Source organism: Saccopteryx bilineata, chromosome 4 (assembly GCF_036850765.1).
Source record: "Saccopteryx bilineata isolate mSacBil1 chromosome 4, mSacBil1_pri_phased_curated, whole genome shotgun sequence".
NCBI classification, from domain to species: Eukaryota; Metazoa; Chordata; class Mammalia; order Chiroptera; family Emballonuridae; genus Saccopteryx; species Saccopteryx bilineata.
The window spans coordinates 11,189,737-11,213,735 of NC_089493.1; the positions used below are offsets into that span (position 1 = coordinate 11,189,737).

Here is a 23,999-nt window from a genome sequence, read left to right on the forward strand (position 1 = left end):
AATTAGATATCCTTCTTTAAAACAGGGATTAAAAACAGGGAACTGGATTTCTCAGAAGAAGTGAATGACTTGAACTTTAGATGTCTGCAGAATATCCATGTGGAACTCTCCAGGGGAAAGTCTAAGGAGAGTGGGAGTCGGGAGAGAGCCCTGGACTGGAGCTGGGGGCTTGCCAGTCCGTGGTAAGGAAGCAGTGGGAGGTAGGTGCATGGAGATGATGCCATCTCCTGGGAGAGAGCAGGAAAGGCTGTAGGCATAGTTTAGCAAGTAGGTACTCCGGAATGTTGACACAAACAAAAGATGTCAAGAGTAAAGTCCCGTTTCAACCTCATAACAACTCTGTGTTAGAGTTTAATCCCAATTTAACAAATGACAACATTTCAGGCTCAGAGAGGTTAAATGATTGCCCAAAGTGACTTTGCAGCTAAGTGGTCAAAGTGGGATTTTGAGTCTAATCTGTCTGATTTCAGAGCCCATTTTTTCTTACCATGTCTCATTTCTTTGTACACCGCAAATTTAAATAATCTGTTATTATTAATTTTCTTTCTTTACCTTTGCCAGTGTTCTGGTTTAGTAGGATTGTGATACAGTCCTTTTAAATAACCATTTTTTTTCTGTAATCTCCCTTGCTTTCATTTAGAAACATCTATCATATTGTCTTTTCTATTAGATCACACTCAACTCTAGTCCAGTGCAATGCCTACTTTAAAACAAGCTGGACAGAAGTCCTCCACTGGCTACGGGGAGAGGTCTGTGCCTCAGCTTGGCATTCAAGCCTCACCATAAAAGCACGGGGACTCTTCAGAACTTTTCCACATTTCCGCACATCTCATCAGTGCATATTTGTCTTTGGTTGGTGTTTATATGCAGATTTCATTGTGGTGGTCTCAGTGTTCTTTTTAAGGGTTTCAACTTAATTTTTTCATCTTAATGTTTAAGTTAAATTTTAATCTTTAGATTAAAGTACTCTTAGCCCTGGCTGGTTGCTCAGTGGATAAAGCATTAGCCTGACTGACATACGGATGTCCCAGGTCCGATTCCCAGTCAGGGCACACAGGAGAAGCAACCATCTGCTTCTCTCCCCCTTCTTTTCCTCTCCTCCCGCAGCCAGTGGCTCGGTTGGTTCAAGCATCAGCCCTGGGTGCTAAGGATAGCTCAGTTGATTCAAGCATTGATCCTGTCTGCAGGCATTGCTGGGTGGATCCCAGTCGAGGGTGCAAATAGAAGTCTGTCTCACTATCTCCCGTCCTCTCACTAAAAGAAAAAAAGATTAAAGTACTCTTATGTATACTCTGTTAACGTTTTTCTGAAAATGACTTTGTGATGGAAGCAGCTTAAATGCCATCTGACCTTAGTTCCATATCCAGTGTAGGGGTTCTTTGTCCACTATTTCTTTTCTTTTTTTTTAAGAGAGAGATGAGTAAGGAGAGAGATGAGAAACATCAACTTGTAGTTGTGGCACTTTAGTTGTTCATTGATTGATTGCTTCTCCTATGTGCCTTGACTGGGGTGCTGTAGTAACCCCTTGCTCAAGCCGGTGATCACACGCTCAGGCTGGCGAGCCTGCGCTCACACCAGATGAGCCCACACTTAAGCTGGCAACCTTGGGGTTCCGACCCTGGGACCTCAGTGTCCCAGGTCAATACCACTCACTGTGCCACCACAAGTGAGGCTCCTTGTCCTCTCTTTCTAATGTGATGAGCCAGCTTTTGCTCCTACATTTTTCTAGAAGTATATCCTGTTTTTGAAGGGATTAGAGGAGAGCAATTCTAATTGTTAGAAGCTTGAAGTTAGAACTATTTCTTAATATTAAGTCAAAATCCTCCTTTTAACATTTCTTTGTCTCCCAGAACCTTCCCTAGGAACAACAGAGAAGTCAGTCCTTTCTCCTTTGCCTCATGAAGATACTTCTAGTTTCTCCTCAGAGACATGAACCATGTAATCTTGCTTGGCTTTTTTCTCCCAGGTCGTAAACTTTCTTCTCTGAGGATTCTAGAGTTTGTCAGTGCACCATCTTTATACACAGGGTCCAGTACAGAGCATAACCCCCGGAAGAGAGCAGTGCAACATTATCCCTTTGATTAGGACTCTGTGCTTGTGTCTTAAAAGCCAGAGATTGCTTCAGCTTTGTAGCAGCCATGTTACATTTTACATCTATTCACATATAAATACCCAGATATTAGTTTTACATAGGTGGTAGTTAAGCTCTCTTTCTGTCACCTACTGTGCAGTTGATATTCTTTAAATATAAAGCTTTCTGATTTTCCTAGCTATATTTCATCTTCATTTTGACCTGTCATTTTAGCCAACCATTATCATGTGACCCAGTGTGTTGTTAACTGTGTCTCCCAGTTTTAGGCCCCTGGAAACTTTGCAGCAGATTTTCACGTTTTCATTCAGGTTCCTGGCAAACATCACAACAGGCTCCAAGTTACCATGATCAGAGCTGCTTACAGTTGGTTCTGATCGCCATTGTTCTGACATTTATCTACATCTTTTTATCGTAGCTGCTAAGATCTTGTTTGTACACTCAACACATTCTTATTTAGCCCCTACTGTTAACAAGAAGGTGCTAGAGATACAGTGAAGACAGCAGTCTGGTTTTGTGCAGCTGGCAGTCTAGAGAAAGCAGGGAGTGTTTGGTTAAATGTTCTGCAGAAACTGGGTTACACATTCTTTCTAATATTCTCCCTATCTAGTGCCGTACCAGGAAAGGGAATAATGAAGCATTGCTTTTGCAGACTTTATATCAGCTACTAATGATCTGTCACCTGAAAAGGGGATTCATTACCTTTCTCTTTTCACCTTTTGGGGTTCACAGTAATTTTGAGCTTTGGAAGTCCTTGGAGTACGTTGATGTCCTTTCTTTTGGCTATCTCTTAAAGTGCTGAGCTCATTAGAGAGCAGCCTGTTTAGCCACATTTCTGTTGGTGGTGGTATAAACATCTCTTTTTCCCCCGCCACATTAACAGAGTCCTTTTTTACTTTTTAGTTAACTTAGTTATGTAAAATTTCTGTCTAGCTTTAACCATTTATATACTGCTCACAAAAATTAGGGGGTATTTCAAAATGAATATGAAGCAATAAAATATCCCCTAATTTTTGTGAGCAGTGTATTTAGAAATGACCTTACCTAAGGAAAACAGCCAACTAGCCTTAGATTTTCTTTGCGCTCTTAAAGGGCTGTGTCACTTGCTCCAGATCCCGGTCCTTTTCACTTAAACCAGTATTTCTCTTTAAATCCCAGATGAACATAAAACTTCTTTATATTCTGAGGGATTAAACTATCAAAATACAAGCCGTTGTTTTTTATTAGAACGATACAAAGAGCAGATGTCCTCATAGTTCATAGAGGGTAGCCTACCTGTCCTTGCGAGTGTGCTTCTCGTTTCAGTCACGCGTCATACCTGTCCTTCCTCTGGCCAGGTCCCACACTCTGTCATCTCTGCCGACTCTTCTTTCCCCTGTGGCCCAGTGCCTTCCACTAGAGTGTCTTATTCAAATTGTGGGATTTTCACGTAGAGACTTATTTTCTTAACTGTGAGGATTCCCCTGCCTTCTTTTTTCTGTGGGTCTGTCTTTATGGAGCAGCAGATTTCCTATAGAAGTCACAATCTGTTGCTACTTATAGTACCCCATCCCACCAAGTCTTGCTGATTTTCATGAGATTTTATTTATCTCCTTGTTCTTTTTTACTACATATTACTACTTTTAAGTATAGTGTCTAACACACTAATGTTCAATAAGAAATATTTATGATTAATCTCAAGAAGTATTTGCCTTCTCTTTTAGGCTGTGAGGATATCATTGCTGAGAGCATCTCATTAGATACCTTAATTACCATCCTCAAGTGGAGCTCTCATCCGTATGGCTCTCAGTGGGTGCACCGACAAGCTTTACATTTCCTCTGTGAGGAATTTTCCCAGGTCATGACTTCGGATGTTTTCTATGAACTCAGCAAAGACCATCTGCTTACTGCTATCCAGTCTGACTACCTACAGGTAATCATTTATACACCGCTCAGATTCACTGTTGTTCATATGTGCACCAAGAAACCCATCTGTCCTCTGTAGTTCTCCCGTCCAGGGAGACCGGCCCACCCAGGAACACCGTCTTCCCATTTGTACAGCAAAGCCTCTGAGCTCCCTGGTCCTTCATGCAGTCTGCTGCTGTGACTCAACATTGTGAACCGTCCTGGGCCTGACCAGCCACACCGAAGGGGTAGAGGCAGTAAGCAGGATTAGAAGCACATCCCAACAGTGATTTTCTTGGCTTCCAGTAATAGTAGATTCACTATACCAGTTTCTTATTTTTGGTGGAGGGCTAGATACTTAGACTGTAGACAATAGCTTAAGCTGCACAAAGTAAAAATAATAATTTCTTATCTACTCAGATGTTCACAAGAACTCTGTATATGAATGCTACCAAAGTATAATGATGTTTTCAACTACTTGTTTTTCATCAGAAGCAGTTTGTAGCAAATTCTGTATTTTTTACTTATATTGTACTAGAAAGCCCAGCGGTCATACGAAATGACCGCTGTTCTAGATATTATAAATTGTAATTAAAATGATTTGTGCAAAGGTGTCTGCTAATTCAAACTGAATTACCCAGGGCAGGCGGCAAGGACGCCCGTTTGCTTTCTGCCCCAGGTTGTTTCCCCCTTCTACTTGCTTAATTGCTTAAAGTAGAGTGCAATGAAGGAAACCACTAGCGGTACATTTCTTAGGAGCCACTGCTAGCTCAATAAATAAAGGTGATTTAAATAATAAAATGTTAATTCACATGTCAAAGATCTCTTTGTACACAACTTTCTTGTGTAGATTTTTCCATCATTTTTAAGCTTGCCTTGCAGAGGACCATCAATTATTTTTAATTTTACGTCCGTTCTTTCACGAACTCTTGAACAGGCAACATAAAGTTGACCGTGTCCAAATGCAGGCTCAGGTAAAAAAAATGCCAACACGCTTAAGTGTTTGGCCCTGAGACTTATTGATGGTCATAGCAAAGGCAAGTTTTACAGGAAATTGTCTACGTCTCAATTGAAACAGCAACCTTGTTTGAGATGGAGCCAAATCAATTCTTGGAATGACATGTATTTCACCTTTAGAGGACCAGTCAAAGACTTAGCTATTATGACATTATTTTTCAATTGGAGAACCTCTAGTCTTGTACCATTGCAAAGACCCCTTCTGGTGTTAAGATTTCTTAACAGCATAATAATTGCTCCAATCTTTAACCTCAATTTGTGAGGTGGCATGCCAGAAGGCGACAGACTATTTTAAAATTCCGTTGGAAAGTTGTTGGCACTCGCTTTATTATCAGCTACAACGGAATCAACACTTAAATATGTCGTGTCGTTCCCTTCTATGATATTTAAGACATCATCATTTAGTTTGTCTACATCAGAATTTTTAGGACACTCATCAGTCTCATTTTGCCGAGAAAGACGCATTTGCTCTGCGACTGAAGCAAGCCTTGTCTTTCTCTGCTCAGTGGTTTCTTTTTGTCGAGAAAGCCGTTTTTGTGCAGCTTTAGCTCCTTTTCTCTCCTCTCCAGTGCTGTATTTTCTAGGAGGCATTCTTAAAAGAAATTACGTTAAGACGTAGTTTTTATGTAAAACAGATGATTGCCAATGCAAACAAATGTTCACCTTCCCCCTGACACGCTCAATTTGCGTTCAGCCTTAAATTGTTTCAAAAGCAGATGATTGCCAATGCAAACAAATGTTCATCTTCCCCCTGACCCGCTCAATTTGCGTTCAGCCGTGGCAACTTCACCCCATTGGCTAGTACAGTTACGCAAGCAACCAATAAGCTATCTGCGACAGACACTTAAGCCGTATATAATAAAGATATCCATCTAATCTAGTAATTAAAACTAACAGTAGATTTAAAATATTGCAGAAATATTTCCAGCTAAGGTTTGTTCAAGCTTAATTATCTTTTGTATTGCTTGTTTGAATTTTATGCTGAGAATTATACAATAGTTTTTTTGGGTTTTTTAATTAATTAATTAATTTATTTATTTATTTACTTACAGGGACAGAGAGTCAGAGAGAGATATAGATAGAGACAGACAGACAGGAACGGAGAGAGATGAGAAGCACTAATCATCAGCTTTTTTCGTTGCGACACCTTAGTTGTTCATCGATTGCTTTCTCATATGTGCCTTGACCACGGGCCTTCAGCAGACTGAGCAACCCCTTGCTCAAGCCAGCGACCTTGGGTCCAAGCTGGTGAGCTTTTTTTTTTTTCTCAAGCTGGCGACCTCGGGGTCTCAAACCTGGGTCCTCAGCATCCCAGTCCGACGCTCTATCCACTGCGCCACCGCCTGGTCAGGCTACAATAGTTTTAATGTTATGAAAATATAAAAATCCATTGAACCATTTCCTTTTTTTTTTTTTTCCATTTCCTTTTTTTTATAGTTGTACTAGGGAAGTTATAAAATGCCTCCATCTCAGTCAGAAATGCGGTGAAGAGTTAAGTAGTCCTCTTAGCATCTGTGCTTTGATGGCGGTACGAATGTTGTGTTAGATTTGATTTATTTAGGACCTGTGTTTAGTAACCTTGTTTTTTGCTGTCCTTATCCACACTATGTGCATTGTGGGAATTAGGATTTGTCAGTTCTCTCAAATTGTTATTTTTAGAAGCTTTGTGCTTCATTTAGAAAGTGAAAACCTTGGAGAGCAGCCTATATTTGTTTTAAGATTTTAGATAAAATATGAAGAAATGAGGGACACATTGGCATTTAACGGGTTGTGGTCACCGATCAGTAGAATACCTCTTAGGCATTGTTCCTGCCTGAGATAGTAGTCACTCTGTACCCATCTCTACTTGACCTTTATTTACTTATCTCTCTCCATCTTCCCCCCTCAAAAAATAATTTAAGGCAGCTGTATAAAGAACTATATATATATATATATATATATATATATATATATGAAGGTGGAAATAATTAAAAATTTAGTTGGAGCCAAGAGTGAGCTTCCTGGACAAAACCCATGTAGTGCAGGCTTGTGTATTTGCTGTTGACTGACTACAAGCTTAACTGGAACATTTCAGACAGTGTGAAGAATAAAATGCGGTAGGTAAGTTGCACCCTGTATTTACTTTATGACCTAGGGGAAGTCATTAATGAAATTAACCATTTCCCTAATTTCACCAAAATAAGTATAAACCATTTTTTATTCTAGGCAAGTGAACAAGATATCCTTAAATATCTGATTAAATGGGGTGAGCACCAGCTGATGAAAAGAATAGCAGACAGAGGTAAGCTCAGAAAATTAGCTTGCACTGCTTTTCCCAAAAGCCTCCTGACATGAGGCTACATGTCGTCTTGACAGTAGCCATTACTGCCTCATGAAAATAAAAAGTTTTACAGTTGGCAGAATTCTTTAGTGAAGAGGGTATACTTTGTCAGAAATAAATATACCAAAAAAATTATATTTTGCAACTTTAAATGGATACTTTTAATGTTATCTTTCTGTGTGTTTAGTGTTAAATGTTGGCTGATTTATAGAAATAAAATGAAAATTTTCATTTCATGATTAAATTATTACAGTATATATTGTTGATGAAGATGTTCTGAAATTATTGGTGATGGGTGCACTGTATTGTAAATGTATTAAAAGCCACTGATTTCTACACTTTAAAATGGTGAGTTATGTTTTGAGAATTTTACCTGAATTAAAAAAATATATATGACTATCCCAAAGAGTGTATTTGCTGTTTGTTTTTAAATTTTGTGGGAGGTAAAGGAGAAATAATAATTTTGAGTGGCCTCCAACTGGGGATACTTTAGAAAAGATGGAAACATCATGGCTAGGAAGTGGGCTTTCAACTTTGGAAGCTTATGATTCTTTTATTTATATCTAGGCTTAGCCCACCACCTGTACTCCTTTTCTCATAGAATATTGTATTTCTATATAATGAACCCAAAACGAAAATCTTATTTTTAAATGAGAGGAGGTAGAGGTAGTAAGACAGACTTCCCACATGCACCCCGACTGGGACACACTGGCAACCCCATCTGGGGCCAGTGCTCCCTTACTGAGTTCTTTTTAGCGCCTAAGGCTGACTCACTCGGACCATCGAGCATCCTCAGTGCCTGGGGCCACGCTCGAACCAGTCCAGCCCTGGCTGTAGATGGAGGAGAGGGGAGGGGAGAGGAGCAGCTGGTTGCTTCTCCTGTGTGCCCTGACCGGGAATCAAGCCCAGGACATCCATACGCCTGGGCAGCATTCTAGCCACTGAGCCACTGGCCAGAGCCACAAAAGTCTTTAATTAGAAAAATTAAATACAGATTTCTCCTTCCCTGTCATTTCTCAACAGCTTTATTTAGATATAGCTTACATACCACAAAGTTCAACTATCTAAAGTATTTAATTCAATGGTTTTCAGTAGTAAATTTATAGAGTTGTTCTGCCACATTTTTGAATATATAAAAGTATTAAGCTGTACTGCTTTTAAACCTTTTTTATATATCCCTTTAATACACCACTACCCAAATACTAAGGAACAAACTAGTCTTTCTATTTGATTTCTGAATTTATTTTCTGTGGCTTGCAAAAGCCTTTAGCAATTCTCAGATTTGAATATTTGAATATAATAATTACTGTTATTATTTCAGAACATTTTTGAAATGCCAGTATACAGTCTGCCCCCTTACTGGCAGAGTGTATGTGTGCACATTTGCCTACTTGCTGACGCGTGTTTGCAGTCCCCAAGTCAGCACTCTTGGTACTTTCACGGGCATTTCAGACATGTGCAGAACGAAAAAATTTGAGTCCCGTGATGCAGATGTTCCCAGCTTAAGGTGAAAAGCAGGTTGATATTCTGCCTTCTTGTTTCTGCTCTCATGTTGTAAATGTGTACTTCCGCAGTGTGTTTAGTGCCATATTTTTCACATTCTTACAGGGTTTTGGGAGTGATCGCATGGTTTAAAAGTGGCTTCCGGCTCTGGCCGGTTGGCTCAGTGGTAGAGCGTCGGCCTGGCTGCGGAAATCCCGGGTTCGATTCCCGGCCAGGGCACACAGGAGAGGCGCCCATCTGCTTCTCCACCCCTCCCCCTCTCCTTCCTCTCTGTCTCTCTCTTCCCCTCCCGCAGCGAGGCTCCATTGGAGCAAAGACTGCTCGGGCGCTGGGGATGGCTCCTTGGCCTCTGCCCCAGGCGCTAGAATGGCTCTGGTCACAACAGAGCGACGCCCCAGATGGGCAGAGCATCGCCTCCTGGTGGGCAGAGCGTCACCCCCTGGTGGGCGTGCCGGGTGGATCCCGGTCGGGCGCATGTGGGAGTCTGTCTGACTGCCTCTCCCCGTTTCTAGCTTCAGAAAAATACAAAAAAAAAAAAAAAAAGTGGCTTCCGAGTGTACTGCTTGGTGCTGTCTAGTGTTCCCCAGCACAGTAAGGCTGTGTGATAGGTCAGATAAGCTTTGTCCAGGTCTAAGTTACAGTGCTGTTGGCGCGAGTTCAGTGCTAATGAATGAACATACATATTAATAAGCTGTCTTTAAACAGAAACACACATAAAACAAAGTTATGTCATGACCAGCTGACAGAAGTATTGTGCCTAGGGGATCCCAGGAACCTACCCCATGTTTCCCTTGGGAGTTGTAGTTCAGTATTTGCTTATTAATTGTTCTTGGTGGCTTTATAGAACACAGCTACCCCAAATAACAAGAATTGGGTGTATGTAATATTACATAATAATTATAGGCATTAGGTTTTTTTCATTGACATAAGGTTGGTAGTTTTCATCATATTCATTTTGGGAAGATAATGAGCATCCTTGATAAAATTTCCCTTAAAATAGTGGTTTTCAGACTGAGAATGTCAGGCTCTTTCACAGGGGTGAAATCTCTTATCTATCACATGATTTAAGGAACATACCAGCTTGTCTGCAGACTTTGCAGAATATCTAGCATTTATATTTGCAAATGGTAAAGATCTTATTTTTTTAAAAATATAGCCCCCTAAAGACATTAAAAATTCCAGCATTTTATGTCAACTTTCCCCACTTCAGTATCATAAGCATATCGGTGCTGCAGGTCCTGCCCTCTCACTGATACCCAGTGAAGGAGTCCTTTATTCTCTACTCTGGACATGGAAAATATATTACGTGTCAGAGATCAAAGGGTTCACTTACATGAGGTAGTATTCCCTTCCATATCATGGAAATTGAGGAGACCATCATAACAATTTTAGAGTGCACCTTATTTTGCTGCTGTAGACACCAGGAGATGAATATCGTATTGAGTTGCTGTTAAACAAATGAGAGCCTAATGAGTGTACCGTTAACAGCTACAGTGACCTGAAATAGCACTTGCCTTGCAATGTCCTTATTGCACTAAAAACTGGTCAAAAACTGAGAAAGCTTAAGGAAAATCCCAAGTCAAACTAGATTTTAATATGTTGTCATCTTTTTTTTCCTTGAATTAGTATATGGAAAAGAATCCATTATTCTTTTAATGCAGAACAATCATAAAAATATTATTGTACTGTTGACACCATGCTTTTCCTCTGTGCAAGAATATCTCTGTTAACTGATCTTCATAGAACATCAACATAGTTTATAACCCTTTTTAAAACAGATACATTAGTATAAAGAATGGTACTGAACGTGTACTAGAGAAGAAAGCCTTTCTCTGAAAATTTGGATTTGATGGGAGATTTTCCATTTTCTGTCTCCTAGAGCCGAACTTACTGAGCGGCACTGCTCACAGTGTGAACAAAAGAGGCGTGAAGAGACGAGACCTGGACACTGAAGAGCTGCGAGAGGCCCTTGCTTCTCTTCTACCCTTTGTGCGGCTTGAGCACATCTTACCTGTGCACAGCGAAGTCCTAAGTGATGTAGTAAGTGTCCCTTTCCTTTCTGGGAGTGGGTAGGTATGGGTCTTCTTCTTAAATTTTATTTAGAAAGTGAAATATGACAGAGAGACCATTGATCAGTAAGAGTACATAGGTTTCAGGTAAATGTTTCCGTAGTGTGTGAACTGTTGATTGTGTTGTATGCCCATCATTTTCCATCACGGTATATTTGTCCCTCTTTACTCCCCTCCCCATTTATCCCTTTCATGAAAAGAAAATGCACTAAAATCTACAAGCTTATCATTATCATTGTAAATAACTTCTAACAGAGAATTGTAAAACTGTTCAATTCCATGAGGTCAGAGACATGTCTGATTTTTACTGTATTGTATCCTCCTTGTCTGGCACCCAGCACAGATAAATGGTTGGTGGATGAGAGTTGAGTGGATATATCATTGTTACTTTTGCAAGAGTGTGATTTCTTAAGATTCAATTCAGCATTTATCAGTGTAGATCGAGTATATCCTTATTAACAAAGGAAAGGGTAGAAATTACCTTTGGAGGCTCTTCAAGACAGCAATAAAGCAGAAAACAGAAGGAAAGGAGAATAGAATAGTTCAGTATAAAAAGGATGAATGAATCTTAAAATTATATTTCAGTTAAAAATTATTGGAAATGATTGTGTTAATTTTGTAATTGTTAGGTGAATTTTTAAACTAATAGAATTGTTCAAATTAATGGATGGGAAGATAAGAGCTATAAATATTATTTTCCCATACATTGGTTTATAGCTTTACTGTAAGCATAGTAGTTTTAAAAGTTCTCTAAAAAGAATATAATTAAGGAGTTATAACTCTTTCAAATATAAAATATGTTTTAAAACTCTTAATATTTAATCTAGAATGCTAGCATAACAAACATAACAAAATCGCCTTGTAAAATGTTCTAATAAAAGATTTCAACATGAATGAGATATTACAATCAGTGATGCTAGGCTAACTGATGCGTGGGGAAGGGAGGGAACATGTTTAAAGTTAAAACCTCAGGCCCTGGCTGGTTGGCTCAGTTGTAGAGCGTCAGCCTGGCGTGCAGGAGTCCTGGGTTCGATTCCCGGCCAGGGCACACAGGAGAAGCGCCCATCTGCTTCTCCACCCCTTCCCCTCTCCTTCCTCTCTGTCTTTCTCTTCCCCTCCCGCAGCCAAAGCTCCATGGTAGCAAAGTTGGCCCGGGCACTGAGGATGGCTCTATGGCCTCTGCCTCAGGCACTAGAATGGCTCTGGTTGCAACAGAGCAATGCCCCAGATTGGCAGAGCATCGCCCCCTGGTGGGCATGCCAGGTGGATCCCAGTCGGGCGCATGCGGGAGTCTGACTGCTTCCCCGTTTCCAACTTCAGAAAAATACAAAAAAAACCCCACAAAACCTCACTTCACTCACAAACAAAATTAATCCCTGTTAGACTGAAGAACTAAATATTAAACTGGAACATAGAAAACAAATATTTATGGACTCTGATTAGAAAAATGTTCACACTCACTAGTAATCACATACCCCAAAGAAAGCAAAATAAAACAGTAAGTTACCATATTTTTTACCTGTTAGGTCAGTAGTTTCTGAAATAATATTACTATTTCATAGGAGAAGTATAGCTAGTGCATTGCCATGAAGTATTTGGAAATAGCCTAAGTATCTAAGAGCAGGGGAATAAGTAAATGATAGTGCAGCTACTCAACACAGTGTTTTGCTGTCCTGAACAGTGGTTATAGCTACTAATACAGCAACATGGAAAATGCTGATAATGGAATGTCATTTTAGAAAGGATAGGCCCTGGCCAGTTGGCTCAGTGGATAGAGAGCATCAACGGCCCAGCTTGCAGACATCTGGGGATCGATCCCAGGTCAGGGCACACATGGGAAGTGACTGTCTGCTTCTCTTCAACTCAAACTAAGTTGAACCCTGAATATAGTTTAGAAAAATATTTTAGAACTTTGGTTTAGTACACTTAAAATAATATATATATCACTTGCTCTTAATTCCATGGCTACCATGTAAGTCCCCAGTAAAAGTTTACTAATGGTTGTTAACTGGAAGTGCTAAGCACTGTGCCATTTCATTTAATCCTCATAGCCTCTCTGCGAGCCGTGGGTACTTGATTTATATTCTCTTAGCATAGAGGAAGAAGCAACAGGGCACCCCGTTTAGTTAGTTATGTGGTGTTCCATGTCCAGGGCCATCAGGGAGCCCTTCAAGTGAGGCCCAGGTAAAAGAGGGCCACGGTTACGAGGCTGTTAAATGATGAATTAAGGTCTGAGCCAAGTCCATCTTTCCCTCGAGTCCCTGCCCCTAAGCACCTGTGCACTGCCTGTATCCTTATACTAGAGCTACAAGGCCCTCTAGTTCTTGGGGGAGGGGGGGTGAAATCAGTTCCTAGATGAATAAGGAAAAAAATTGTTTTTTTTATTAAGAGTTCTGAAACTTAGTCCAGTTTGTTACATTTTTAATTACTATAGTTCTTGTTTTAAAAACATCATTCCTCAGCCCTGTTGGGTAGTGGAGTTGATTAGAGCATCATCTACATATGCCAAGGTTGCAGGTTTAATGCTCAGTCAGGGCACATAGAAGAATCAGCAATGAATGCATAAATAAGTGGAACAACAACTAGATGTTTCTCTCTCCTCTTTGACCCCCCACCACTCTCCCTCCCTCCCCCCTCTAAAGTAAAAAATAAAAATTAAACATCATTCTTCTATTTAAAGAAAAATGGAAAATCATACTGCCTTTTATTGAGTCCTTTATTATTAAACATTTAAAGTACTTTCAAATTTCATGTATTTCTAAATTTTTATACAAATGATACAGTTTGAAGATTTTGATTTATAGGTATGATTATTTCTTAGTATTGTAGTGCTAACAAATCTCTGCTTTATATTAAAAAAAATTTTTTTTCAAGATGAAAAGAGGCTTGATCAGTACTCCTCCGTCAGACATGCTTCCTACATCCGAAGGTGGAAAGTCAAATGCCTGGTTACGGCAGAAAAATGCTGGAATCTATGTTCGTCCTCGACTCTTCTCTCCCTACGTGGAGGAAGCAAAGGTAAAGAAGAACATTTTCAGATATTATACCACTTCGTTATAAACTGTAAGCACAAAGATATTGTTTGTGGCTTTCTATACGTACCTATATTTGGAAATGGCCTAAATGTTCAATAATTGAGAAAATGGACATAACTTCTAGCTTAACTGCTCAGCAGAAGACTTCTCTTAAATGTTAATTATCAAGCATGTTTTCATAACAGGTCACGTTAAATTGCATTTTTCTCATCTTTGTTGTCTTGCAAAATGTTACTTGAAAGGAGAGTTTTATTTCATTGAGATAGTTGTGAGTATTTTGTGAATGGGAAAACTGCCCTGAAAGAAGATAGCACACAGAAGTCTTTCTTCATAAACTAAAGGAATGTCACAATTTCTTGTAACATACTTCTCTGATGGCTGGCTGTTGGAAATTGTGTTTCGTTTTTAGAATAAGTGCACACACTAAGAAAAAGTTTCAGGTCTGTTAAGTAAATAGTCAGCATTATGTATATTATAACAATTCTGGAAAATAAGATAATGAAGAATTCAGTACGGTAATTTTTATTGACTGTATTCAGCCCTAGAACTTTGGGGTGGCCCTTTGAGGAACGGAGTCTTTGAAAGTCAGAAATCACCATTAAGCTTTATGAAATAAATCGACAAAACAATGTATGTGTTTGGGTACAGAATTAGTTTTTCTTGAAATTTTTCTTGTTTTTATTATCAGAGTTCTAGTTTTAAGACACATGAAAGGATTTGTGAGTTTATTTTGTTGACTAGGTTGATAATCTACATCCTATTGCCTGGTTGATATTTTAAATATATCATTCTAAAAAAGGCGGAGGGTTGCACATGGCCTTTCTGAAGGAAGTTCAGTGCTTAATTGAAGTCGCTGCAGCACTGAGGCCTTTCCAGAAGGTTGAGTCTGGTGAGAAAAGGTCTGCAGTAAATGAGACCTACCCTCTGCTCTGCTCGGTCTCAGAAACCAAGCTCACCAGTAGTGCTCCTGGAGCTCCCTGCTTCTCAGATGGCCGCTCCTGTACCTGCGTAGATACGTGCCCAGTAAACGTGGATAATGTTGACACATTGTCATTTTGATCATTCTGCACTTTAGTGAAATATAAGGTCTACCGGAAAGTTCTGTCCGTTTCTATCACAAGTTTCAACACGTAAGCACATGTTTATTTGGCGCATGTGTGCCTCTCTATTTTTATCACTTAATGTATACATACTGATGTAGCAAATTAACTAAAACAAAGTTGATTCACATTAGTCTTAAAGTTAATTTATGCCACTGTAATTTTTACAAATTTCAACAAGGAAGAAATGCTACAGAAGCATGTCTGTCACATCCACCATATCCCCGGACTTAGCACCCTCCGACTATCACTTGTTTTTGTCCTTACAAAATTTTTTGAAGGGCAAAAAATTCAAAAATGAGGAAGATATCAAACAAGCACTGGTTCAATTTTTCACATCAAAAGATAAAACATTTTTCAAAAATGGGATATACAAATTGCCCTCACGCTGGCAAGAAATCATTAATAATAATGGCAATTATATTATTTAATAAAGTTTATTGACAGTAAGAAAAATTTGTATTTTGTTTTATTCCAAAAACGGACAGAACTTGACCCTGGCCAGTTGGCTCAGTGGTAGAGTGTCGGCCTGGCGTGCAGAAGTCCTGGGTTCGATTCCTGGCCAGGGCACACAGGAGAAGCGCCCATCTGCTTCTCCACCCCTCCCCCTCTCCTTCCTCTCTGTCTCTCTCTTCCCCTCCCGCAGCCAAGGCTCCATTGGAGCAAAGACTGCCCGGGCGCTGGGGATGGCTCCTTGGCCTCTGCCCCAGGCACTAGAGTGGCTCTGGATGCAACAGAGCGACGCCCCAGAGGGGCAAAGCATCACCCCCTGATGGGCATGCTGGGTGGATCCCGGTCGGGCGCATGTGGGAGTCTGTCTGACTCTCTCTCCCCGTTTCTGGCTTCAGAAAAATACGGGGGGGGGGGGGGGGGGGGCGGGAACGGACAGAACTTTCCGGTAGACCTTATAGCATCATCTGAAACTGGTTTTAACCTTCGGGTTTATTTATAAGTGTGTTGGATTTAATATGTTTTTAATATTTTGTCTTTTGAGCATTCCTTTTTGGATCATATAGCTCATGTATGCATGTTTTTGTTATAGTAATGTATAATTTCTTGTGATTTTACATTCATCCTGCAAATTTCATATACTTCAATTTAAAGGAAACTTTTCAGAAGATGATTTTTTTTCAGATCATCCAAAAAATCTTGCAAGAATTAGAGAGATAGGGCTATTTTCTCCTTTCACCTTCATACACTAGAAGCAATAAAGTAATTACCTTTCTCCAAATGTGATTTAACAGAAGGGAAGGGTTGACTCAGTCTGTTAACACTGAGTTGTTTTTTCAGTCAGTGCTGGACGAGATGATGGTGGAGCAGACTGACCTTGTGCGTTTGCGGATGGTTAGAATGTCCAATGTGCCAGACACTCTCTACATGGTCAGCAACGCAATGCCACAGTGCTGTCACATGATCAGCCACCAGCAGATCAGCAGTAACCAGTCAAGCCCTCCTTCAGTGGTAGCCAATGAAATTCCAGGTAAGACAGAAACCTCGTTTTAGGCATTTGTGTTTAATTAAATAACGTGTTCTTTTTGTAATCCTTTTATACATGCTAATTCTCCCCATTCCAATACCCTGTATGTATTGTTCTTCTCAAAGAATAAATACTTAAAAGCTAGGTTTTTTGTTTTTGTTTTATAGTAATGGGTATATACAGATTGCAGTTTCGCCCAGGGTTTCTCACCCTTGGCCCTCTGATAGGACTGGATAGGTCTTTGTTGTGAGGGCTGCCCTCTGCACTACAGGGCGTGGCAGTATTCCTGGCCTGAACTCTCTAGATGCCAGCAGCGCAGCACACACGCACGTACACCCCCTTGTGACCTTTGGAAATATTTTTGTTTCTAGACATTGTCAACTGCACGCTGTGGGGCAAAATCACTTCCTATTGAGAACCACTGGTTTAAAGGAATTCAGATATTTCATTACCACAAGGTATTTCTCACAGTCTAAGGCCCATGGGGAAGAGTACAAGTGGTCCCTCGTCTATTGCGGTGTTGGGTTCCAGAACCCCCGTGATAGGCAAAAATCTGCGAAGTAGTAACCTTATATTCTTTTTATTATATATATTTTAAGGCTTTATGAACCCTGCCCACATTCTTTTATAAACACTTCCTATGCTCCTTAAACACTTTCTACACTCTTAAACCTATGTAATTTTAACAACATATAAAATTCTATATGGGTACTCACCAGTAAATATTATATTTTAATTAATACTTTTTATATTTCTTTTATATTTTTAATTTTTTAGGCTAGAAAATGCTTATTTTACCACAAAAATAATTAAAATAATAAATATATAAAAATACCTATATGCCGCAAAATCCCACGATATAGCAAAAAATCTGCGATACAAAATTAGATATATACAATTTTAAAATCTGCTATACAGTAAGACTGCAAAAAGTGAACCACGATATGGCAAGGAACAACTGTATTATAAATTTATGTCTTTGAGTCTGCATATATATGTCTCCAAAAAATGTAATCACCACTGGTTTCCTGGAGATCCAGTTTCCCAAGATCTAGTCTGTGAATTTTATTGTAGTATAGGCTTATGTCTTACAACTCTGAGGAAAGTGGCCATAGGTAGAGGTATAGCTGTCAATGTCTAAAATGTTCTGAATATCAGTTAATGTTTGCTTAACTGAAGGGCTCTATTGTCATTTTCTAAAGTCAGGAAATCAACAGGGCAGATGGGGTAAGAAATTTATAGCTCTTGCCTATTACTATTACAAGACTTTTCCCCCCATTGATTTGAGGGTGGAGAGGAGAGAGAGAGAAAGAGGGAGAGAAGCATCAACTCGTTGTTCTACTCAGTTGTCCCATTTAATTGTGCACTCATTGGTTACTTCTCTTATGCCCTAATCGGGAAAGAACCCACAACTTCAGTGCGCCAGGATGACGCTTTATCCACTGAACCACCCAGCCAAGGCCACAGATTTTTTTTAAAAAGTCAGCAAACAGCCCTGGCCAGAGAGCTTGGTTGGTTAGAGCTTTGTCTCGAAGGGCAAAGGTTGCTGGTTCAATCCCCGGTCAGGACACATACAGGAACAGTTTGATGTTCCTCTCTCTCTTGCTCTTTCTCCCCCCCTTCCTTTCTTACTGAAATCAATAAATAAAAATTTTAAAAATAATAAAAGTAAAAATCAGCAAACAATAGCATTATTAGAAATGGCACCATTTATTTTCTGCTTATAAATGTCTGTGTCAAGGATAAGTAAAAGATATAATGACAACTTTTAATTGAACTCACATTTTGTTCTGAGACTAATATTTGATTAGTTGTTGCCTTGTCAGGTTTGTCTGCTACATGTTCAAAGTATACATTGAAGAGAAGTATTTCTGTAGCTGAACTGTGCAGATTTTAAAGCTCTCATAATTAGCACTGTTTTTATCAGCTTGAGTTAAACTTGAATAGCAACATAATCTTAGCACTGAATCTCAAAAACCCACACATAGTCACAATTAAGTATGCTCAGACAAATAACACTTTTTATTTTTATTTTTATTTATTTATTTATTTTTTGTATTTCTCTGAAGCTGGAAACAGGGAGAGACAGTCAGACTCCCGCATGCGCCCGACTGGGATCCACCCGGCACGCCCACCAGGGGCAACGCTCTGCCCACCAGGGGGCGATGCTCTGCCCCTCCGGGGCATCGCTCTGCCGAGACCAGAGCCACTCTAGTGCCTGGGGCAGAGGCCAAGGAGCCATCCCCAGCGCCCGGGCTATGTTTGCTCCAATGGAGCCTTGGCTGCAGGAGGGGGAGAGACAGAGAGGAAGGAGGGGGATGGAGAAGCAAATGGGCGCTTCTCCTATGTGCCCTGGCCGGGAATCGAACCCAGGTCCCCCGCACGCCAGGCCGACGCTCTACCACTGAGCCAACCGGCCAGGGCCCAAATAACACTTTTTAAACTGCTGTGTAACTGTTTTCTGTTGTTTAACTTTATTTTGGTGTCATCCTGACTCTAAGTTGCTCACCAGACTCTAATGAAAGGCTGTCTAGCTTATTGGAGAAGACTCGTGGCTCATATCCGGGCTCTGCTACTTCATTTTGTGTAACTTTGGACAAACTGCTTCTCTGCGTGTTAATTTCCTTACCTGCAAAACGGGGTGCCTCCTTCCTAGGGTCGTTGTGAAGACTTTAGGAAGCACCGTGACAGTATGCTTAGGAGTTTGCCTGGCGCAGAGCAGGCATTCAGAACAGCTCCCCTTGCCCCAGAGTAATAGTTTGGCTCCGAATGTTTATGGATATCACCCCTTCTTCCCAAGCTCTCTGCTGCAGCCTTTCCCCAGGAGCCTAACCCGTGCTTCTGCCTCTGACCTCACTCACTCACTCCCCTCTGGACTTGTCACCAGGGCACGGCAGAGTTTTCCTGTGCAGCTCCAGAGAGGAAATGTTTTAGGCTTGTGGGTTACGCTTCCTGTCACAGCTCCCCAACTCTGTTCACCGTTGCTGTTGTCAGCCAAAAGCAGCTATAGACTACCTACACACAGATGGGTGTGCTGCGTGCTGGCGAGACTTCGTTTACAGGAACGGGCTGCAGGCCTGATGTAGACACAGGCCATGGTTTGCTGACCGCTGCTTGACACTGCTCTCAGACTGCATTTGCCTCATCACAGCTCCGACTCTGTCATTCCCCTGTGCTAGTGACTGCCTGCTGGACACAAGATACAATTCAGATCCCTTATCATGCCATGCAGGTTCGTTCGTGGTCTGCCCTGCCATCTTTCTGGCTTTCTCTCTGAATGCTTTTCCTGCCTATACATCTGAACCCCAGGTTCCAGCTGCCGGCTCCTTGTCCACACTCTCTCACTTGCGTGCTTTCCACATGCCGGTCCTTCTGCTGGGAAAGCCTTTGCTCTGCATTCTTTGTCTGCCTGGCTTTCCCTCGTTCTTCAAGGCTGCACTCAGGGCTCCCCTTGTCTAGGAAGACTTTCCTGCCTGCCTCCAGCCCAGGTTCGGGGCCCCTTCCTCCAAATCTCTTCAATATCCTTTGCATATTTCTCTCCGCGGCCCTGTAAGCACTGGTTTACTAGGTTGACTTTACTAAAAGCAGAGTTCTTTGAGGACAGGAACTACATTTCTGTTCTGTGCACCCTGATACTGGAATTCAGTCCCTGGTGCGTAATCAGGACTCAAAAGTTATGTGAATAAGCCTGGCCAGTGGAGGTACAGTGGATAGAGCAACAGCCTGGGACACTGAGGTCCCAGGGTCGAAACCCCAAGGTCACCAGCTTCAGCACAGGGTTGCCAGCTTGTGCCTGGGATCTTCAATCTGACCCCATGGTTGCTGGCTTGAGCCCAAAGGTCGCTGGCTTGAGCCCAAAGGTCGCTGACTTGAGCAATGGGTCACTGGCTTGGCTGGAGCTCCTGGTCAAGGCACATATGAGAAAGCAATCAATAGCTAAGGTGCCGCAATTATGAGTTGATGTTTCTCATTTACCTCTCTCCCTTCTGTCTCTCTTTAAAAAGAAAAGAAGTTATGTGAATACATTTTAAAAACTTAGGAAATATTCTGAGATTCAGAAGAGATTGTATACAAGTAAAATTTTAATAATACAGCTTAGGAGCTGTTTGGTATTATCAAGAGCCTTTTGGGCGCACTGAAATTTTAAAATCTTAAAAAATAGTGAGATATACAATGAATGCTAAGTTGCCGGGAAATTAAAATAATGTAAAAAATTTATAAGAAGATTCTGAAGCAAAACATTTTTTTTCTTGTGCGTAGTGGGTGGTCTTTTGTGTGTAGCTCAGGTATTTGCCTACAAACAGTTCTCCTTCTTCCAGTTCCTCGTCTCCTCATTTTGAAAGACATGGTCAGACGCCTGCAGGAGCTCCGCCACACTGAGCAGGTGCAGAGAGCCTACGCGCTGAACTGCGGGGAAGGCGCCACGGTCAGCTACGAGATCCAGATCCGCGTGCTGCGAGAGTTCGGGCTTGCCGACGCCGCTGCGGAGCTCTTGCAGGTGGGACGCTGCCGTGACCGAGGTGTTTCCAGTAGGGAGCCTGGCTCATTGTGCGGGCAGGGCTGTGGACACCGCGGGAGCTCGCACAGCATGGGTCTTTCTCATGGTCTGTGCCTTTCAGCACCTCTAGCGCCCTAGCTAACATGGAGAGGCAGCCTGGGGGAGTGGGTTGAGCCCAGGATCTGGGGTGAGAACCGGCTTTGGATCCTGGTCTGTTGCTTGCCAGCCAGTTCGTTGGAGCAGTTCCTGAACTGCCCTGAGCACCAGTTTCTGTATGTGTCACATGGATTTAGTGCAGCATTGTAAAGCAGATGGTATCTGCTGTGTACAGTAAACACGTGAAGGGTGACTGCTAGGAGTTCTGGTGTGGGCGCCCAACAGAACTGAGAGGCGAGTTGGGGACTCCTGGCCCCTGCTGCTCTCCTGCCCAGTTGTTCGCTAGATTTTAGGTTTTGGTCACTGTCGTCCTTACAGGTCTTCCAAGTGTCCCTCTTTTTCCTCTCCCGCTTATTACAAGAAGTGTTTCACATAATGGTTTGTAAGGCCAGTAATCACGGCCACCATCACAGCCGCCTGGCCCATGCAAATTCACATTAGGTTTGGACAGAAGGTAATGAAACAATGGAGCCAAGAACTGGTGGGCCATCATCTTTATCCTAACTTGCACCCGGCAGGCAAGTAATACACACAGTGGGAAACACTTCCCTTTCCATTCAGGGCTCCCAAAACCTCTGACTTATTCAAGTTTTCTAGAATCAAAGGTTTCTACATCACCAGCCTTATTCACTTCTGTTCCCCATCTCCTTCTCCCTGTACAAACTCTGCACAAACTGGCTTCTCCTTCAGCACTCCACCATCTTGGCTGCTTCTCCTCTCCTCCATGTGGCCTTTCTCTGCTCTCCTCCCTAATGCCGATCTCAGGAACTGAGAGAGAGAGAGCAAGCTCCCGGTCTGCCCCATTTTATAGTGTAGAAATCAAAACCTTTAATCCAATATACAAACAAGGAAGTCTCTGATACAAAGTCACTTATCTGAGGCATAATGGGATTCCTCATGAGAGTGCGCCACCCCCTATCATGCAACAGTCAAGGGTGTGGGGAAAAGCTTAGTCTTAAAACTAAGCCTTAGGCTATAACGACCCTGCCTGCTTACAGCCTGTCCCCCACACCCAATGCAAACTATAAGCGAGCAAACATATATATCATATTTACAAACTTAATTTGACCAACATGGTTCAAACCCTATAAGCACTGGAATCAAGAAATTAAATTTTTTTAACTAGCAGGAAACCTCATTTTGAGTAATTATTTGGTACAAAATCAATGGCCTTGGTTTTGCGGTGAAGATAGGATTTGTAAAGTACGTACAGTAGTGCCCTCCTCCCTTCACCCACAAGGGGTACATTGCAACTCTCCCAATGGGCACCTGAAACTGCGGCTAGCACCCAACGAACCCTGTGTGTGTTGTGTGTTTTCCTGAACCAGACATTGTTGTCATCAAGTTTAATTTATAAATTCGGCACAGTAAGAGATCAAAACAATAACTAATAATAAAATAAAGTAACTAGAACAGTATACAATACTGTAATACAAGTTATGTGAATGAGGTCTCTCCCAAAATACCTTCCTTCCTTCCTGCTGTACAGACAGCATGGACACGCTGGATCAAGGGCTGACTCACGGGCCAGGCCGGAAGGGGCGGGGTGGTGTGAGATTTCATCATTCTACTCAGGATCGCTCACAATTTAAAACATAAATTGTTTATTTCCAGAATTTTCCATGTAGTATTTCTGAACCGTGGTTGATCACAGGAAACTGAAACCACATAGAAAAGGGGACCGTTGTCTGCTCACAGCCACTGAATTGGAACCCAACATAAATTTAATTTCATCTGATCCAGTGGTTGTTTTCCTGCCACAGACTCCAGCCCATTGAGCCTGAGTCTTCCAAAGGGAGCACGCTCAGGCGCTCTCAGGACATGCACCTGGTGGCTCTTGACTCCCGTTACTGGCTGTGGTTTCTGTCCCTACAAAGGGAGTCTTCTGTTGTATTTATTTTTTTTACCTTCGCCATTCTATATTGTATCTTAATTTTATATCTTAAATTACACTGCTCACAAAAATTAGGAGGTCAGGGAACACGCAGATGCTCCAGTATTTTCAGCCTTTTGTACAGTGCATTTTCACCAATGAAGTAAAAGTTGGTTTTGCATCTCATTTGCATAATTGAACAACTTTCTTTGACTTGTCGTTTGCTTTTCTGATGTTAATAAAAAAAATTAAATGCTTCTTTTTTTATCGCTTCATATTCATTTTGAAATATCCCCTAATTTTTGTGAGCAGTATATACGGAAGTTTTATAAGTATTCCCTTATAATGTTTATTAAAATATTAATCCAGGCCCTGGCTGGTTGGCTCAGTGGTAGAGCGTTGGCCTGGCGTGCGGGAGTCCCGGGTTCGATTCCCAGCCAGGGCACACAGGAGAGGCGCCCATCTGCTTCTCCACCCCTCCCCCTCTCCTTCCTCTCTGTCTCTCTCTTCCTCTCCCGGAGCCGAGGCTCCATTGGAGCAAAAAGATGACCCGGGCGCTGGGGATGGCTCCTTGGCCTCTGCCCCAGGCGCTAGAGTGGCTCTGGTCGCGACAGAGCGGCGCCTTGGATGGGCAGAGTGTCGCCCCCTGGTGGGCGTGCCGGGTGGATCCCGGTCGGGCGCATGCTGGAGTCTGTCTGACTGCCTCCCCGTTTCCAGCTTCAGAAAAAGAAAAAGAAAAAAGAAAAAAAATATTAATCCAGCTTAGTTTTGTATAACAGGAAAGGAGTAATTTGTAGTTTTTATCTCAGACTGAGAGTTCAGCTGTGTCGTCGGAAAGTTTTAGCAGAGTCCTTACCTGCGTCTTCTCTTCCTTTGGTGTTTATTGGTGATTTTATTTTCTTAGCACAGACCTACTTGAATTGGGTTTCTTTCCTGTCTTCCAGAGTTGCACACGCTTGCTGGAGCAGTCAGTTAAGC

General features: G+C 41.6%; 1 protein-coding gene across 3 annotated transcripts in view; it reads left to right on the forward strand.

The window, feature by feature from the left end:
• The window catches only part of BTBD7 (BTB domain containing 7), a 71,112-nt gene that overhangs the window by 41,789 nt on the left and 5,324 nt on the right, over window positions 1-23,999 (forward strand). For all 3 annotated transcript variants that reach the window (XM_066272216.1, XM_066272219.1, XM_066272218.1), the window contains 6 exons: window positions 3,793-4,001; window positions 7,196-7,271; window positions 10,693-10,853; window positions 13,757-13,900; window positions 16,308-16,497; window positions 20,814-20,992. In XM_066272216.1, coding sequence (XP_066128313.1) covers window positions 3,793-4,001; window positions 7,196-7,271; window positions 10,693-10,853; window positions 13,757-13,900; window positions 16,308-16,497; window positions 20,814-20,992 — 959 coding nt within the window. The remainder of the gene's footprint in view (window positions 1-3,792; window positions 4,002-7,195; window positions 7,272-10,692; window positions 10,854-13,756; window positions 13,901-16,307; window positions 16,498-20,813; window positions 20,993-23,999) is intronic.